This window comes from Macaca nemestrina, chromosome 3 (genome assembly GCF_043159975.1).
Source record: "Macaca nemestrina isolate mMacNem1 chromosome 3, mMacNem.hap1, whole genome shotgun sequence".
Lineage (NCBI taxonomy): Eukaryota > Metazoa > Chordata > Mammalia > Primates > Cercopithecidae > Macaca > Macaca nemestrina.
The window spans coordinates 80,922,832-80,941,815 of NC_092127.1; the positions used below are offsets into that span (position 1 = coordinate 80,922,832).

At 46.5% G+C, this 18,984-nt stretch overlaps 1 protein-coding gene across 11 annotated transcripts in view; it reads left to right on the plus strand.

Moving 5' to 3' along the window:
- Positions 1-13,220: 13,220 nt before the first annotated feature.
- LOC105486288 (lymphoid enhancer binding factor 1) overlaps positions 13,221-18,984 on the plus strand; it is a 123,188-nt gene continuing 117,424 nt past the window's right edge. For 4 of the 11 annotated variants that reach the window (XM_011749095.3, XM_011749092.3, XM_011749100.3 and 1 more), the window contains exons 1-3: positions 13,221-13,325; positions 15,001-15,132; positions 17,540-17,606. In XM_011749095.3, coding sequence (XP_011747397.1) covers positions 13,236-13,325; positions 15,001-15,132; positions 17,540-17,606 — 289 coding nt within the window. In that variant the 5' untranslated portion in view covers positions 13,221-13,235. Of the gene's footprint in view, positions 13,326-13,370; positions 13,456-13,539; positions 15,133-15,764; positions 16,407-17,539; positions 17,607-18,984 lie in introns of those variants that run through there. The other 7 variants (XM_011749093.3, XM_011749099.3, XM_011749094.3 and 4 more) reach the window with 6 other exon arrangements.

An 18,984-nucleotide genomic window follows, 5' to 3' on the forward strand; every position in this document is an offset into this window, starting at 1 on the left:
GGCCAGAGGAATGCTAAGCCTAGAAGTCATGTGCAGGGGGCAGGCACAAATCCACTGTGTTGCTCTCCTGTGCTTCTGCACCCACCAAAGAGCCTCATGTTCCCAAGTTTCTGGCAAACAGCTGCCTCTGGAAATCACCCCATCAGGTCCTTAGTTACTTGCTCCCCTAATACCCTTTCCCAAACACCCATGTCTGGAGCAAACCAAGACCTCTTCTGACTGTCAGTCTGTTTAGACCACAGACATTTCATTTACTACAATGAAAAACAGTTTAGAATACAAATTATTTCATGCAATTTACTTGGTCATTGTTTCAATTCAGCACTTCGATAGCCAATCCAATAACCTGAGTGCCATTTCTCTCCTTCCTGTTAAGTACATTACATTATTAGCATGTTTTCTAGAAAGGCATACTCTTAAGGTGACAGGTTGTTCAGATAGAGGAAATAAATTACAGAGTTAAGGAATATATCCAAAGCAACCAGTAAGAAAACCACAAACTACCAACAAATGACATTTCACCAAAAATGTAGCTTAAGCTTGGAAATAAGTTCATCCCATAGGGGAAATTTCCGGGACGACTGAAATGTTCTATATCGTGATGGAATGATAGTTTCACAGGTGTATATATTAACCAAAACACACTGGGGAGTCTTTCAGAATCACCTGTGACTCTGAGGGCTGCCTGATTAAAAAAAAACACACACACACACACGTGTTGATTTGTACACGTAAGACCTACGCATCTCATTGTGTTCAAATTTTACCTTAAAAAAACCCAAAAAAAACAGCCCATCTTTCTGATCGTTATAAACCAGGGGTGTCCAATCTTTCGGCTTCCCTGGGCCACAGTGGAAGAATAATTGTCTTGGACCACACATAAAATATACTAATAGCCGATGAGCTAAAAAATAAAATAAATCATAATGTTTTAAGACAGTTTACAAATTCATATTCGACTGCATTCAAAGTTGTCCTGGGCCATATGTGGGCTGTGGGCCATGGGTTGGACAAGCTTGCTATAAACTGTCAAAGCCCTTTTGTATTGACCTCTGAGTGACCAGCAGGTGGCCCTGAAATTGTGTCTGCTATGATGCAGTGGCTCCAACACTGCCCCCAGTTCCTGATACTCTTCCTTTGTGATTTACTAATTTTTGTTGTTGTCAAAATTACCCAGGACAGCTCTTTCACTTTTTAAGATATTTTTATCACATAACATTTAAAATTATATTTTATTACTTTAATAATGTTGGTTCATTGCATATAAAATTTTCCAAATGCGGCCAGGTGCGGTGTCTCATGCCTGTAATCCCAGCATTTTGGGAGGCCAAGGCGGGTGGATCACCTGAAGTCAGGAGTTCGATACCAGCGTCGTCAACATGGTGAAACCCCGTCTCTACTAAAAATACAAAAATTAGCCAGGCATGGTGGCACATGTCTGTAATCCCACTTAATCAGGAGGCTGAGGCAGGACAATTGCTTGAACCTGGGAGGCAGAAGTTGCAGTGAGCCGAGATTGTGCCACCACACTCCAGCCTGGGTGACCGAGTGAGACTGTCTCAAAGAAAACAAAAAAAAAAGAAATTTCTAAAAGTACAAAAAATAAAAATCACAATAAAAATCTCCACTATTCAGAGAAAACCACTATTAGTATCTTACTGTCTATCCTTCCAGATATAGTCAACAGATATTGACTAAGTGCCTACTTTGTGCCAGGAATTGTTCTAGACATCAGATATACTGTGCTAAACAAGATAGTGCCCCTGCTCATAGAGTTTACATTCTAATAAATGATCTGTAGACAAATTTTTTTAAATGAGGCATGATTGCACTTATTCTCTTATAACTCTCTTTTTTAACTTAGTAATGTATCACTAATATCTTTATGGGAATAAAAATAATTGAGCATCATTATCAAAGGTGTGTGATATTTCACCATCAAGCTATATTAGAATTTCAGAAATCCACAGCTAGACCTTTCCAAGTTTTTCAAAGTTATAAAAGCTTCCTTTTCTTCCTCTTTGTCTTCTTCTTCCTCCTCTTCTTCTTTCTCTTTTTTCTTCTTTTTCTCCTTCTTCCTTCTCTTCCCTCCTCCTTGTTTTCTTCTCCTTCTTCTTCCTCTTCTCCTCTTACTCCTCCTCTTCCTCTTCTTCTTCTCTTCCTTTTGCTCCTTTTTCTCCTTCTTCCTTCTCTTCCCTCCTCTTTTCTTCCTCTTCCTTTTTCTTCTTTCTCAACTTCTTTTTCTCCTTCTTCTTCCTTCTCTTCCCTCCTCCTCCCCCTTTTCTTCTTCTTTTTCTCTTTTCCTCTTCCTTTTTCTTCTTCCTCTCCTCCTCTTCCTCTTTCTTCTTTCCCTCCTTCTTCCTTCTCTTCCTCCCTCCGTTTTCTTCTCCTTCTTCTTCCTCTTCTTCCTCTTCTCCTCTTCCTTTCTTTCTCTTTCTCCTTCCTTCTCATCCTTCCTCCTCCTCCTCCTTTTCTTCTTATTTTCCGTCCTCTTCTCCTCTTCCTTGTGCTTCCTTTCCTCCTCTTCCTTTCTTCTTTCTTTCCTTTTTCTTCTTCCTTCTCTTCCCTCCTTTTTCCCTCTTTTCTTCCTCTTTTTCTCCTTCTTCCTTCTCTTCCCTCCTCCTCCTTTTTCTTCCTCTTCTCCTCTTCCTCTTTTTTCTCCTTCTTCTTCCTTCTCTTCCCTCCTCCTCCTCCAACTCTTTCTTCTTCTTCCTCTTCTCTTCCTTTTCTCTTCCTCCTTCTTTTCTTCTCCTTCTTCTTTCTTCTTTTTCTTGAGGTAGGATCTCACTCTGATGCCCAGGCAAGAGTGCAGTGGCATGATTACAGCTCACTGAAGTCTCAAACTCCTGGGCTCAAGTGCTCTTCTTGCCTTAAGCCTCCTGACTAGCTGGAACTACTGGCACACACCACCACATTCAGCTAATTTATTTTATTTGTAGAGATGGGGTCTTGCTATGTTGGCCAGGCTGGTCTTGAATTTCTGGCTTCAAGCAATCCTCCTGCCTTGATTCCAAAGTGCTGGGATGACAGGTGTGAGCCATTGTGCCCAGCCTACTCTCTGTACTTCGATGAAAATCTATGGTTCATTTTTATTTTTATTTTTTTTTCTTGAGATGGAGTTTTGCTCTTGTCACCCAGGCTGTGCAGTGCAAGGGCACGATCTCAGCTCACTGCAACCTCCTCCTCCTGAGTTCAAGCAATTCTCCTGCCTCAGCCTCCTGAGTAGCTGAGATTACAGGCGCCCGCCACCACGACCAGTTAATTTTTGTATTTTCAGTAGAGACAGGGTTTCATCATGTGGGCCAGGCTGGTCTTGAACTCCTGACCTCAGGTTATCCTCCTGCCTTGGCCTCCCAAAATGCTGGCATTACAGGTGTGAGCCACTGTGCCTGGCCTATGGGTCATTTTTAAAGTCACAGTAAAGGATAGTATGTTTATGTAATACTTCTCTTCCATAAAAGCACATCAAGGCTTTAGAGGTATATCTCTCAACAAAAGAGTCTTTACCCATTTCTTCCAGAAAATGACCTTGCTCTTTTGTTCATCTTTCTCCTCTTATTACATCAGGTTTAAATCTCTGAAATGGAGAGGGATGACTTTTGCAACTAAAAGCATTTGCTAGGCCTAAGGCTAATGCCTTATTAAAGTATTTTAGTGAAAACTCAAGGCACAGGACAGAATAGACTTACCATTATATCCAGCGCATGTGTATCAAGAAGTAGTTCAGGAATTGTACTTGAAAATGAAATCTGCAGTGGGAGTAGGCACTCTCCATGGTATACATCTCTGGAGAAACCTTTGATCCTGGATGACTCTTACAGAACTGCAGGTTTGGCAGTTTTACAGGGAGGAGAAAGTTATTCTAGAGAATATGATACAGAAAACCTTCAACTTATGTATTTCCTGAAGCTCAATGATAAATCTATTATTTACAGCGTAGAAAAGTACTTAACTCAGCAACACATGAGAACGACAACTATTCATTGCACACCTCTGTTATGAGCAACGCACTGTTAAAATATACTTAAAATGATTATAATCTCAAGCTACTTCACCAAGACTTATTTCACCCTCCAATAAGTTGAAAGGCTGAATTTGCCATGAAAAATAGTATATAACAATATATTGTTATGATATTGATACATTTTTGATCACCTACTGTTTTGAGAAAAATGTGTAAGGCAGTATGGGGGTTACAAAGATGAATCTGACAAAGACTTGTCATTAAAGAGTTGACTAACTGCATACAGTAGCCTCTAGCTATACTCAAGCACTCAAAATGTGGCCAGTTAGAACTGAATCATGCTGTAAGTTGCTGGGCGGTGGCTCACGCCTGTAATACCAGCACTTTGGGAGGCCGAGGTGGGTGGATCACGAGGTCAGGAGATCGAGGCCATCCTGGCTAACACAGTGAAACCCCGTCTCTACTAAAAATACAAAAAAAATTAGCCGGGCACAGTGGCGGGTGCCTGTAGTCCCAGCTACTTGGGAGGCTGAGGCAGGAGAATGGCATGAATCCGGGAGGCAGAGCTTGCAGTGAGCTGAGATCGCGCCACTGCCCTCCAGCCTGGGCACAGAGTGAGACTCTGTCTCAAAAAAAAAAAAAAAAAAAAAAAAGAACTGAATGGTGCTGTAAGAAAACTGCACTGGATTTCAAAGACTTAATGTGAAAAAAGAACGTAAAATCTTTCATTAGGAAGTTTTAATAATGATTATATATTAAAATGGTAATAATTTCAACATCTGGGTTAAATAAAATTACATATGTGACTTGCATTATATTTCATTTGGCAGTGTTGATCTACATAATTATAGTATCACCTACTGAGTGTATCTACTGTATGCCAGGTAGTTTTATATCAATTATTTGTAATCTTCCATAAGGAAGGTATTCCAGATAAGAAACCTGAGGTTGTCAAAGGCATATTAATTTATTCTTCTACACACCTTGTATTTTCTATGCACCAAGAGCTGCCACAGGCAGTGAGGATAAAACAAAGCAAAGTCCCTACCCTCATGGAACTTACGAACCAGTGGGAGAAAAAGCTAATAAGTATAGTACGTAGGTATAAAAAATAGGCCAGGCAGTGACAGTAAAAGAAGATGAAGTCCATTAAAAAAATGGAGGGTGACCGGAATTGGAGTGAAGGCAGAAGGTTTGGGGGGATGGCTATTTTTTAAGATAACAAGCTCTAAGAAGGGGCTATCTAAGCAGAACCTGAATGAAGTCAGGCAGTGAGCCCTGTGAACATCTACCTGGCCAGGAGCTTCTGGGAAGAGGGAACAAGGACTGAGGTGTATTGTGTGTGGGGGGGGAGGGGGGGCGGTGGTGGTGTGTGTACGCGTGCGTGCATGTGTTTTGCACTCTGAAGGAACAGCTGGAGAGTCCGTGGTGCTAGAGAGCAGTAAGCAAGAGGAAGCCAGGAAACAGTTTACGTAGGGACTTGGAAACCACGAGTAGGAAATGTTGAAGGATGACTTTGGCTGCTCTATGAGGCATGGACTATTGTGGGGCATGCATGGAACCCAGCAAGAATAGACGCCAGAGCACTTTGAGAGGTCAAGGCGGGTGGATTGCTTAAGGTCAGGAGTTCACCAGCCTGGCCAACATGGCAAAACCCGGTCTCTACTAAAAATACAAAAAGCCGAGTGTCATGGTGCACACCTGTAGTCCCAACGACTCAGGAGGCTGAGGCACAAGAATCACTTGAACCTGGGAGGCAGAGGTTGCAGTGAGCTGAGTTCACACCACCGCAGTCCAGCCTGGGCAACAATGGGAGACTGTCTCAAAAAAAAAAAAAAAAAAAAAATGGAAGCCAGAGACTCATTAGGAGGCAACTGCAAAGGTGCAGGACAGGGAGGGCTAACAGTGAGAGAGCTAGAGCTTCAACAAGGTCTGTCTAACTCAGCCACTGTAAGATACAAAGTAAAACAATGTAAAAATTATCCCAGTAATTTGAACTGCAAAAATCAAATATCTGGGTAATTCAAATACATTTCAAAATATATTTGGGAGTCTGTGGTTATCAGAACTGGCAGTCAAAAATTACCATCTAACCTCATAGGATAGTAGTTTATCTCTGTCCCTTGCTTTCTGCCAATTTAACCTAAGGGAAGTAGACTTGAGATCCGTTAATTGGCAGAGCGGGATTGCAGGACCTTTAAGTCAAATTCAGATAAGGCAAATCAGCTTTATTTCTGCCAAAGAAAAGTGTTTGGTGGAGCCAGATGACAATTTTGTAGCCTAAACTATTTGCACTGGCTCTCTCTACCATCTGAATTCACTCCCGTTATTGTTAATTCTGAGTTTAAGCATAGCCATACAAGCAAGACAGAGTTAAGGAAGGAACTAGAAATTGGCCATGTCTTGGATAAATGTATATATGACTATGGGTAACCTCACTCAAGGAGTCTGTTTTTAAGGACAGAAGTGCTTTAAAACAGAAAGCATCCTCAAGGTCAAATGTCATACAGGCCAAGTTCTTCCTCTGAGAGGTAAATAAGGATTTAAAGCAGTCACCCAGTTTCAAATGAAAACAAATACAGACCATTCCCAAGGACACTCAAAAGCCATGTCATGAAAAAAGGAGGCTCAATCCTGACCCTCTAGGTTGGTTTATTTACTTTGACGGAACTCACTGGAAAATGGTTCAACTCTACGCTTCACTGTGCCTGTGCAGGATGTGTTTTCTGGGCATTGGATGTAGATCTTGTCAATCAGGCACTTTCCTGGAGCACTAAAATGTACAGATTACACACATCAAAGGCAGGCTGCAACCACTGTAGCTGAAATTTACACAAATCTGTGCGGCTAGTAACCGGATAAACAATGAGACTAATGACCTTGTTCTGCATTAATCTCCCAATGGCTCAGTTGGTACTGCAAGAAGGTTGTGGCTTTGGCTTCTAGCCTCAAACCAGGGATTATATGCTTGCCCAATGTCAACGGAGCCCAGGAAGCCTGAGAATACAGCCCCAGTCCATCCATTTTATGAGGTGCATTTACCACAATTCAAGAAACACATCCATTACCATATCCATCCAGGAAAGAGATTTATAAAAATAAGTAAATTCCTTGGCCATGCCTCCCCTTTCAGGGAGTTTATTTTCTTATAGAAGGCCCCAGGTTTTCCTTGTTTTCAGGGTCTCTCCATTGCCCCGCAAAAGCAAGATAGAATCCTTGATCTATGTTCCTCTTTTGACCAAGAATAAATTTCAAAAAGGCTGCATCTGTAAAGAAAAGGGAAAGGAAGAATTGAAGTTGACCAGTGAACTTGATCAGCATCCACTTTTAATTTGGGACATTTGGAGGAAAGGTACATTGAAAATAGAAGGTGCTTTCTAAGTGCCAATAAAAATTGCTATAGAGTCCCTTCTACACAACTGGCAAAGGCTGAGGGTTGCTGCTAGCAGGAGGCAACTGAAGGAGATGGAGCATCTCAGGAGGAGTCTGCACCCTGAGCAGCGTTGGGCCATGCCAAAGGGACCTAGGAACCCTGGAACCCCATCCACCTCCCAGCCCTGCTGCTTTCATCACTTTGTACACAGGTCACACTGAAAAGCTTATATTGGAAAATGGCTCCCAATGAGCCCAGGAAATGGCTCCCTTGGTGGGGTTACCTTAGGTTAGAAAGGATCACACTGAAGTGCATTCGGCTAAATGCCCTATGTACCACACCTGTGGTACTCCTGTCACTTCACAGTCAGCCCTATCAATAATCTTCACTGCATTGTAAACTTGAGATACCTCTGCCTGGGATACATAATCACTTTCTATTTTAAAACATAGATTTTGGTGGCACTTACACAGTCCCAAGAAACAACTCTTATATACCTTTCTAGTCACTCTCCCCACTTCTGAGTCCTTACAACTGTTGTTGGGGGTATTTTATCCACATAAATATTACTACTTTCTCAGGCCATTATACTAAGACTGTTTTTAGAGCTGCTGTAATGTGTGTTAAATGTCTCACAAAAAGGTACTGTTTTTGGTGTTATTTTCTTCATTCATTTATAAATTCATTGAGAGCCCAACATAAACACGAGTTAAAGCATATTCACCCTGTTCTTAAAATGTTCTTTCATTACACTCACTTGGGGGGTAACAACCGCTTCAATGGCCTTTGTAACACAACTGATGGAGGCGTGGAGATGGTCATAGCGTGGACACGAGAGTGTAACACTGTCCCCATTTGCTCCTGTGGTAAGGGTTCCTAGGGCTTCAGAAGTTTTTGATTTTGCAACTTAACAGGTCCCCTTAAAAGGATCGTCTTTGCTTCATGGACTAATAATACCTTACATTTGTACATACTTTCACATGCATTATCTCACTTAATAGTACGGTATTATATCCATTTTTCAGAGAGGAAACAGACTTTGGGAGAGGTTAAATGGCTTGCCTGAGGTCACCAATGGCATGAGAGGGAGTGGCAGGGCCCATCTCCAGCCCAGGATTTCTGACTTTTCGCATCACAGTATTTCAAAGCTGTCTCTTTATTTTAGTTACTTCCATAACAACAGAAGTGAAGGGACCTATAGTTTTTTAACCTTAAAAACACAAAGGAGTCTCATTGAGTGGCCTATAAGAAAAGATCTCTGCAGTCTATCGACGAGAGGGTTTCAAATTATAGGGATCAACTGTGATAGTGAGTACTTTGATAAAAATATTAACATTGGTTTTCCAGAATCTAACTTCTGTGAAAGAAAACTATACGGTGCACCATATCATGTGTAGAAAAAAAGGACCACTATACACAACGAACATATCCACACGTGTTGCGTCAACGTTCTCTTCCCAAATGTGGCCGCAGAAGAAAGTGCGAAGCGTGCTGAAATAAGACAATATTTACGACTGAAGAAATTCGGCTTCACATACCAGTAATTATGAACAAGACATTTTCCCTAATAAAAGTACTCCAAAACGAAATATAGAGAAACTGTTTCCCTATGTTCTCTTTATTTTATTCCATGTGCTCAAGAATGGTCACAGAAAGAGGCAAAGGGAGCAGAGAGAGAAAGAAAGAGAGCTATATAGAGAGCCGGCCTCTGCTGAGGGTTGGTTTTGCTTTAGAAACTGGAATGTGTCCAGGCTTGATTTTTATTTTCAATTCACATTTCAGATCCAGCTCCCCAAACTCTTTGATCTTTCTCCCTGTCTCCTTACCCGGAAGAGAACCCTTGGCCTTCTCAGCTGGGAGCTGGGAGCACACGTGGAAAGACTGGCTCGGATCCATATTCTTGCCAAATTTAGTCACACAAAGGGGCCTGCGAGGGAAAAAAGAAAGGATGAAAGCGGCAGCCGCCGCGACTTCAAAGGCCGCGCCGCCGCGCCGGGCCCTGCGCAGGCGCCGCCCTCAGCCGATATAAGGCGCGACTCGCGCGCGCGGGCGGCCTTTCCGCGCGCGTCCCCGACCCGGGGGGCGGGCCGAGGGACAAGGAGGGACTGGGCGAGGAGGGCCCAGGGCTGGACGCCGCGGCCGTGCTACCCGCCGGCCTTCCGAGGCCGGTCCCCGTGCCAAGTTCAGGCGCCTGAGAAAAGTTTTTCAGAAAGGAGGGACAAGAATGTCACGTCCTGCCCACGAAATGAGCAGTCCTGTGGCCCGCAAAATGACTCCAGCTCCCACCTCCATTCCTGCTCCATTCTAGGCATTCCCCATGCGTGGGAGCCCGGGTTCCCGTCGCGGAGAGCAGCCCAGCGACGAGGGCGCGTGGCCGGGCCCTGTCTGGCTCGTTCGGCTCCCCTGTGCCTGCCTTGCGTTGCTGGTTCCCGTGCGCTCTCCTACCGGCGCGATTCCTCGCCCTCTTGGGCAGCCTTAGGACGTGTACCCTCGCCTCCCAGCTGGCAGAGGGGCGGCCTGCAGAGCGGGGTGGGTTGCGCCCCTTGCCCGCGGGCCGCGGGAGGAGGCGGCCCTCTGGACAGCCGCGCCCGGGACCCCCACCCAGCGAGGCAGGGACGCGGGGCTCGGCCTGCACTGGCCCAGCGCGGGGAAAGCCGCAGGAGGGCGGGAGGGGTGGCGGACCCCGCTCGCTCGAGCCCCGCGAGGCTGCGCCGAGCTGCAGACGCCAACGGGCGCCGGCCCCGCGGAAGCCCGACGTCCGCAGGCGGCCGGATTTGGGAACGACTTTTTCACGGTCCCACGAGTTCCCTGATACCGCGGAGGGTGGGGGGTTGAGTTTGTTTGTCTTTAGGAGGCGGCAAGAACAAGCGGAAGAACCCTTGGGACACAAACTGCCATTTCCCTCGCCCCCCTTCTCTCCTTTTCTGCGAGGTCCGTTAAACTGAAGATGCCCCACAGCTTTCGTCTCCAGGCGAAGACGGGGTGGGAATTCGAGGGGGTCGGAGTTCCGCCTCTGGAGTCACATTATTCGTTTTCTAGCCCTTCTCCTCGGCTCCTGAGTATCCTCTTCCGTAGGCCCCGCCACCTCCTTCCTTTGGGATCCCACCAAAGTTGTAGCTGGGAGAGAGTCCAGGCCACACAAAAGGGAAGACCTGGAGCCTGGGCGGGGGTTAGGACCGAGGGGGCGGAGAGGACTCGAGGGGCACCGTGCTTTTCTCTCGTCCTTGTAATTAAGGACTCACTGGACTGTCTGTAGCCGACTCGAGTTGGCAACAAAATCGCCGGGGGGGAGGGGTTTTCTGGTGTGAGTGGGGGTCACTCCTCTGGCTCTGCTGCCTGCTCCCGAGCTTGACTGGGCTCCGCTTACCCGGTGGGCAGCGAGGCCGTCTCTTCTCCCCGGCTCCTCTGTTCTTGTGCGGGGTGGACGCCTCGCCCCCCACGCACAGTTGAGGCGACGGCGCCCGATGTAGAAGGAAGTGTTGATATAAAACAAGTTTGCTCCCAAACTAAACCCAAACCAAGCAAAGCCACCAGGAGGGGAAAAACCAGCAGCAATCCAGCCAGCCCCTAGCAATTGTTTTCACGGTCGGAATTAAATCACATCAAAACGCCCCCTGAAACCCACATCCTGAAGGAGTGAACCTACAACAGCCAACCTCCAGTCGTTCGCTCGAGTTCACACCAACAACTTGCCTCTAACATCCGAGTGAAGGGGGCGGCCGGCGGCGGGTGCCTCTCCCGCACCGCACCCACCACATCCCGGACCTGGGATCCCACTCGCACCCGAAGAGGCGGCTGCTTATGTTAATACCAGCCCCCACACGAATTAGACAAGACCGCCCGGTGACAGAATTGCCTATGCCAGAAACTACACTGAATCCGTAAGGGAGGGGGAAGAACGTCTTCCCCGGGTTACTTCGCCCGTCCTGCGTCCTCCTGCTTTTTCCAAAAGAAAGACTTCACGTGGAAGTGTCAACCTCTCTTCCAAACGAAGCTTCACAAATTTGGGGCGCATGGATTTTACTAAAGCCCCTTCTAAGTGCTGCTCATCAGAAGATTTACAACAATCCTAAAGACAATCAGCTAACACCAGTTACACCACTGTAAGGAAAACAGCCACGCAAATAGAGCAAGGTGCTGGGTTATTTCGTTAGAAACAATGTTTTCAATGGACAGGGTCACAGTAAAATACCAAACGCAGCCACCTACCCTTGGCCCTTCAAGTAAACAGTTTCCACTATTGTTCTAAAAATTCGCATCTTCTTGAGCTTCTACCCTTCAGGAAACCTGGAGCATAGGCTCCAAATGGCTCGGGGAATCCAGAGAGTTAACATGAAGGAGAAAGTGGCATCTGAATTAGTTTCAGCACTTAAACAGCGGGGGGAATGTAAGAGTCATCATTTAATCTCTCTTTGGCTTCCAGAAACTACCCCCTAGCCATTTCTGTATTCCTCCCTCCCCCTCCTGAGGGTTTGATGAAAAGGAACCTCTACTCTGCTTTGGTGAAACTGCATTTTCTAGTTGTTTTCCTATTGGTCAAATTGGTGCAGTTATGGGAGGACTTTTGACTTTATTTTCCCATATGTCTTTTAAGAATGGGGCTATAAATGTCTGACACAGCTATATATTCACCTCTCTGGGACACTCACTCACACTGGTGCATAACTTTAAGGGAAGTGACATACCACTATCATCCAAAAACAAAAATTGGGTTTCTCACACACTGTAGCAGAATATACTCCTTTTCTTCTCTTGAGGCATAGCATTGTCAGCTATTAAAAGTGGATTTAATTTTCGTGGATTCCTTCACCAACCCCTTAATTTTAATCCAATCTCCCAGATAGAATTTACATGTGACTACTGGCCATATTCTAGGGACCAACTGGATCCTTCGTAAAGTTTTAAAAATTGCTTCCTAGTAAATTCTCATTCCCAAGAAGTAGTAGTTATTAGTAGGTGAAGTTTTAAGTGCTCACTTAGATACAGCATTGTTAAAATCTTTACCCATTCAATGTTCAGCAGCCTGAAATTTCACCTTTAGGAAAATAAGAGGAATCTTTGCTAGACCATTCCTATATAACAGAGCAAAATCTGATTCTGTAGTGTTTTCCTTATTTTCAATTTAAGGGAGATGAAGATACATTTCTTTATGTCCTTTGTTTACTGTTTTGAAGTTTTACAGATGGCTACTGTATTGGATATAATAATTTTGCCTAGATTTTTAACAGAGGGGGTTTGAGAACCAAGGGACAAAATGTAATGTGTTTTCAAACTTCAGCTTCCCTTCTGCTGTAACTTTCACAAAGTATCTCCTGAAAACTCCTGTCTTTGTACAAAATGCATCAAAGACATAGTGGAGACTGGGGAATTTTTGAGGTTGTATTCGGATTTGCATCTTCAAGGGTTCCTTTCAGCTCGCAGTCCAAGGTGCCAGGGACTACCCCGTCCTCCCTCCCTCTTTTGGCTTTGCTCTCCCGAGTCCTTTTGCCTTCTCTTCCCCCTTCTTGGATTATCTTTTCATTCTCGATGAGGTTCCCACACACTGCGGTGTGTGTCTTTGAAAACCCACGAGAGACCTAGCACAACTCTCCGTACATCCCGTGGTGAGGACAGAATGAAAGAGATATTGTTTAAAAAGCAATAATTAAAATCTAGTCTTCAGTTCCTTCTTCCTCGTCATATTTTTTCTCGGTAAGCCTGGAGATTTTATTTTCACTAGCGTGTTCCCTTGTTTCCAAAGAGCGTGTGTATGATATTATATTCGGGAAAGCCACAACTCTCTTTCCCTTGTCCTTCTGTTCTCTCTTAATAGTTGAGCAATGTCTGTTATATTTTTCCCTTTTCCTTCTTTTCTCAGTCCCAGATTCCCGCCTCTCCCCACTGTCAGAGCATCTATCAATGTGGTGTCGATCACAGCGGCGGCGGCTTTCTCTTTCATCTTCCTCCCCCGGCCAGAGCGAGGGAGGGAGAGTGGGAGGCGTCAAGGAGGTAGGGGAGAGACTGGCAGAGGAAAAGGAGTGGGTGGGTGGGGGCCAAGAAAATAGATACTTAGATGATGAAGTCAAGCCATTGCGGCAATGTTTCTTGTCAATTTCACGCGGGCAAAGCGTGCCTCTCGGTGGGTTATAAGCAGCGCCGGGTCATTCCTTCTCTCGCCAAGTTGCCTGATCCTTCCCTCCAGGCGCGCGCGCACACACACACTCACACACCCCAAAACCAATACTCGTCCTACAGGATCTGGGAAAAGAAAAAGAAAAAAAAGCCCTCAATCACCACCTCCTTCTCGCCGACTCCCCCTCACCCCCCGCCTCCCCTCCAGCGGGCAGCCAAGGAGAGCTGGAGGCGGGGGAGGGGAGAGGGAGGAGAAGCGACGCAAGTGGGTAGCTTTTCAGCGCCGGCTAGGCGCGGGAGGAGGAGAAGCAGTGGGGAGGCGCAGCAGCTCACCTGCGGGGCAGGGCGCGGAGGAGGGACCCGGGCTGCGCGCTCTCGGGCCGAAGAACCAGGACGCGCCCGGAGCCTCGCACGCGGCCAAGCTCGGGGTGTCCCCTCCCCTCGGCTGGGCGAACCCAAGGGGCGCAGCTCTTTGCTTTGACAGAGCTGGCCGACGGAGGCGTGCAGATCCGCGAGCCGGCTAGCCAAGCTGAGAAATTCGAGCCGGGAACAAAGAGGGGTCGGGCTGAGTGTGTGTGTCGGCTCGAGCTCCGGGCAGAAGCATTTGGGCCCGAGGTCCCCGCTGTGACTACCCGAGACTCCGCCGTGCCCTCCACTGCGGAGTCCCCGCGCTTGCCGGCAAAAACTTTATTCTTGGCAAACTTCTCTTTCTCTTCCCCGCCTCCTCGGCCCCCACCTTCTCCTCCTCCTCCTTCTCTAGCAGATTAAATGAGCCTCGAGAAGGAAAACCGAAGCGAAAGGGAAGAAAATAAGAAGCTCTAAAACGGACATCTCCAGCGTGGGTGGCTCTTTTTTCTTTTTCTTTTTTCCCACCCTTCAGGAAGTGGACGTTTCGTTATCTTCTGATCCTTGCACCTTCTTTGCTGGGGCAAACGGGGGCTTTTTGCCCAGACCCCCTCTCTTTTCTCGGCAAACAAACTACTAAGTCGGCATCCGGGGTAACTACAGTGGAGAGGGTGTCCGCGGAGACGCGCCGCCGGACCCTCCTCTGCACTTTGGAGAGTGGTGCTCCCTCCAGAACCGGCGTCCTCCGCGCGCAAATCCCGGCGACGCGGGGGGCGTGGGGTGGCCGCCGGGGCAGCCTAGCCTAGCGCGCGCCGCGCAGACGCCCCCGGAGGCGCCAGCTACAGCGGCCCTCGCCGCCCAGTGCCCTTCGGCCTCGGGGGCGGGCGCCGGCGTCGGTCTCCGCGAAGCGGGAAAGCGCGGCGGCCGCCGGGATTCGGGCGCCGCGGCAGCTGCTCCGGCTGCCGGCCGGCGGCCCCGCGCTCACCCGCCCCGCTTCCGCCTGCTGTCCTCCTGTACGAACCCTTCCAACTCTCCTTTCCTCCCCCACCCTTGAGTTACCCCTCTGTCTTTCCTGCTGTTGCCGCGGGTGCTCCCACAGCGGAGCGGAGATTACAGAGCCGCCGGGATGCCCCAACTCTCCGGAGGAGGTGGCGGCGGCGGGGGGGACCCGGAACTCTGCGCCACTGACGAGATGATCCCCTTCAAGGACGAGGGCGATCCTCAGAAGGAAAAGATCTTCGCCGAGATCAGTCACCCTGAAGAGGAAGGCGATTTAGCTGACATCAAGTCCTCCTTGGTGAACGAGTCTGAAATCATCCCAGCCAGCAACGGACACGAGGTGAGCGGGCCGCTGCCCCAGTTCCGAGAGGCGTGGCGGGTCCCTGGGAAACGCAGAGAGGGAGGAAGGGAGGGAAGGCGCCCGGCCGAGGGTCCCGAGTAGATCCCTCGTTTGTTTTGGGGTGTGTGCGTAGCTGGGGCCCCGGTCCGCAATGCATGTGTGTGTGTGTGTGTGTGTGTGTGTGTAGAATGGGAGGTAGAGGGGCAGGGAAACTTATTCCAACTGGATCAGTTTAGGGGGTTCGGTGGCTGAACGGTTGGTTCGTGGGCAGGAAAACGTGCCCTTAACCCACAATGTTTCGTCTTCGGTCTTTTTGTTGGGCTGAGGAGTGCCAGGCTTTAAAGCGAGTATGGCTGAATAACGCTACTGAGAAATTCTTCCGTGGGACGGAAAACAAAGTGCACCCGCTATCTTTTGGTAGATGTCTCTGCAAAAGTGCGTTAAACCACCAGAGGCTTAGGTGGAGACGAGCAGAGCCACAGGCAGGAGGAAGGGGAGGCGGGCGTGGGCTGGGGCAGGCGGGGCCGTCCCTACCACCGCCGAGACCGGCCGCAGGGAGCCGGCCGGCCTAGGGGGCGCGCGCCCGGGCTGCGGGGGCGGTGCGGGGTTCAGTCCCTGCGGCCCCAGAGCCTGGGCTGGCAGCTGGGAGCTGTGGGTGCGCCGAGCCGAGCCACCCCAAGCTGTACCGCCCCCAACTCTAGTTTTCTCCAACCGCCATCACTTGGAAACAAACCCACAACTTTTATTTGGGGTTTGGGACCGGATCAGGCCTTAAATCTATGTGAAAGAAAGGCGGAGAAGTGGCGGAAGCCGGGCACTAGTCCGGCAGGGCGGAAGGCGCTTTATCGGGTCTTCTGGTCCGCTGCGGGCAATAGAGCTGGTAACCTGAGTAGAGTAAATAGAGACACGTGGGTGCTGGCTGGAGAAAGCGCGGAGCGGGGCCGCGCTGGAGGGCTGTTTGAAGCCTAGTCCAGAGCTGGTAGGGGGCGGATGGACCCTGATACCCGACACTCCACTGGTCACTCTTGTTCCACAACTGGGAAACCTTTCTCTGGAGGAAATCCGGTAGAAAAGTCCTGACACCCGAATGATTTAACCAACGCCTTTTCCCTCCAAAGAAACTTGAAGGATATACCTTTTTTTTTTTTTCCCTTAAATGGCATCTTTCTACCCCCAAAAAGAAAGTGTGTGGTTTTGAGGGCGGGGACATTTTGGGTTTTAAACAGCGCGTTTAAGAACATCTCAGATCTGCCTTCTCTATCCCAATGGCAGAGGTGAGTACGCATTTTGAAAGGCTGGGGGCCTGCGTTCAGAGAACAGAAGGGTGTTCTTTACCCGTTGAATCCAGTTTGAGCGGGATGGGGGCGGGAGTAGGGTGCACCTAACCCCGCGTAAAAGATTTGTGACTATTGTGTGTGCTAGGAAAAGGAGGTCAAAGGGAGGACACACGTTCCGAGAACCAAACAACATCCAAAACACAGGCTTTTTGCCAAACTCTCCTATTTGTAGAGCAGCCTCTTTTTCTACCCATTTTGCTAGTCCTGCCTTAGTCCGTAGATAATTTTGCCACCCACTTCATATTCTCCCCACTTTTCTGGTCTGGGTGAAGGACCCTGCGTTCGAATCCGAGCACTCGGGTGTTAAAGCGTTACTCTTCGCTGGGTGTTAAGTGGGCATGAGGCCTGAGGGTGAAGGAGTAATACCACTGATTTGCACGTGGTTGAGTCTGTCTGGGTGGATGGTGATTACCAAAACTGATATCAACTAGGCTACTTTTTAGATGTCTATAACCTGACTCTCTAATTTTCCTCCCTTTAACCACAGAATCGTTCTACTTTTGTAAGCCTGCGCTCAGCCAGCCATAGTAGGTTATAAGCTCGAGTGGAGCTTCTACTGAAACTGCGCTCAGGGCACTTGCCTTAAGGACTCATCTGAGTGGTTGGCTTGTTTATGTTTAAATGTCATTTTCAGTTGCAAAATGATATTTCAGCCTTCTTTTTTATCAGATCTGATTGAAGTGAACAGTGGTTGAAGAGGCTATCAAAACCATCAACCCCATTAACTCCTACTCCTTTAATAGTAGGCATCCAGGGAGCCTTGATATGGCTTAATAAACAGCAGTCAGAACAGCATGTGGATCATTCCCAAATTTAACTGTATTTTTATTGGTGTTATTATTTATATGTTTTTGGTCTCGGGTGGATAATAATCACTCAAAAATACATGTTGACAAGAAAAAGATTTTGCAGTACTAAACACTAACTTATGTCTGTTTCTCAGAGTAATAAAACAGAGTTGCCCCTAAACCTCTTCCTTTGAATTACCAGTGCACACACAATTGTATCATTATTGTCACAAACTCTAAGGTGATTTTCTTTCTTTTGGGTGTGGGGATTCATGATGTTAGGTGGCCAGACAAGCACAGACCTCTCAGGAGCCCTACCACGACAAGGCCAGAGAACACCCCGATGACGGTAAGACACCCATTCTACTTCTTCTGACTTTAGCAGATAAGGTGTGCAATTTGTATAAATAGGTGTGTTTTGTTATTTTTGAATTCAAGAAACTGGGACTAGGTCAGACTATGCCCACTATTTTAATAAAATGGTAAAGAAAACGCAGGAAACTTATGGCTTTCCTCTAATGTATGTTACGTAATTTAAAAAGTGTTTTTGAATGAGTTAGGGACCTTTGGATTTCAAGTGGGTTCCAGATTCTTTGGGGAAGAGGGAATGTCTATAATGAGTTTTTCTCTTCCTCATCTTACTTTAAGTTCTAATTAGCTTAGATCTTTAGTATTTTTAATATATTGTTAAGAAGAATGACAGTATATATTGATTTGTTTTCCAACCAGAATAGTTTTGAGTGGATTTTCACTTGCAAAATTGCTGTTTCTTGTTCCTTATTACAGTGAAAAGGCGGTCAGTAAATGAGCAGAGCAGAATCTAACTTGTAAAAACATAAAACTTATAATTAGGAATGTGCATATCAGAGATGATACACTTTCTCCGTATTTCTGATTCTTACTAAAAACTTTAAAATTACATACATATGTATTTAGACTTAAGGAGAATTCCTTGTGACTTTAAAAGAATGAAGTCACCTTAGGGTTTCCTTGTCAGCCTGTCTGTTCTCCATTAATTACTTAACAATTGGCCTAACTGAAATGAAGTGTTTTTACATACAATATGTTAACCAGGAGCAGGGAAGAGAGTTATATATTAGGCTTCTTCCTCAGCTACAAAATAGTTACACAGATTAACAAGAAGAAATATACATATTGAACAGAAATTTTTTGGCAAAATGATCTAAGTGTAGCACGTGAAATTAAACCTCCCAGAGTTAATCCTTTATAAATTTGGATAGTTGCCTATATACTAGATAACAACTCTTGCAGTAGAATCTAGAATTTTTTCTGGAAATCTACAAGCACAGGTAGAATTTTTGAGTTTGTCTGCAAGGCAAAACATAACTTCACGTGTATAAATCTGTATGTGTGTGTAGCTAGATGGCTTAATATATTTATATTACAGTTTTAGATTTGTGTGTGTTCTGTATTTTTTAGTCCAGTTTGTTAGTGTTAGAACAAATTAAGTTAGATGGATAACACTTAGTTTTGTAAAAACATCAGTTAATAGTGGAAGAACTGTTTGAACCACATGTTTTTAAAACATCTGGTTTGCTGCTAAGCTATTTAAGAGAATAAATACTGTCAATCTAAAATAGAGCATAATAATCCAGTTACAGTATTTTGTAAACAAATCTTTTATATAAGGTCTGATTTATCTTAGAACGATTAGATTTTGAGATGAAAAATACAGTAATATAAAAGGAAAGTCATCATTGATTGTT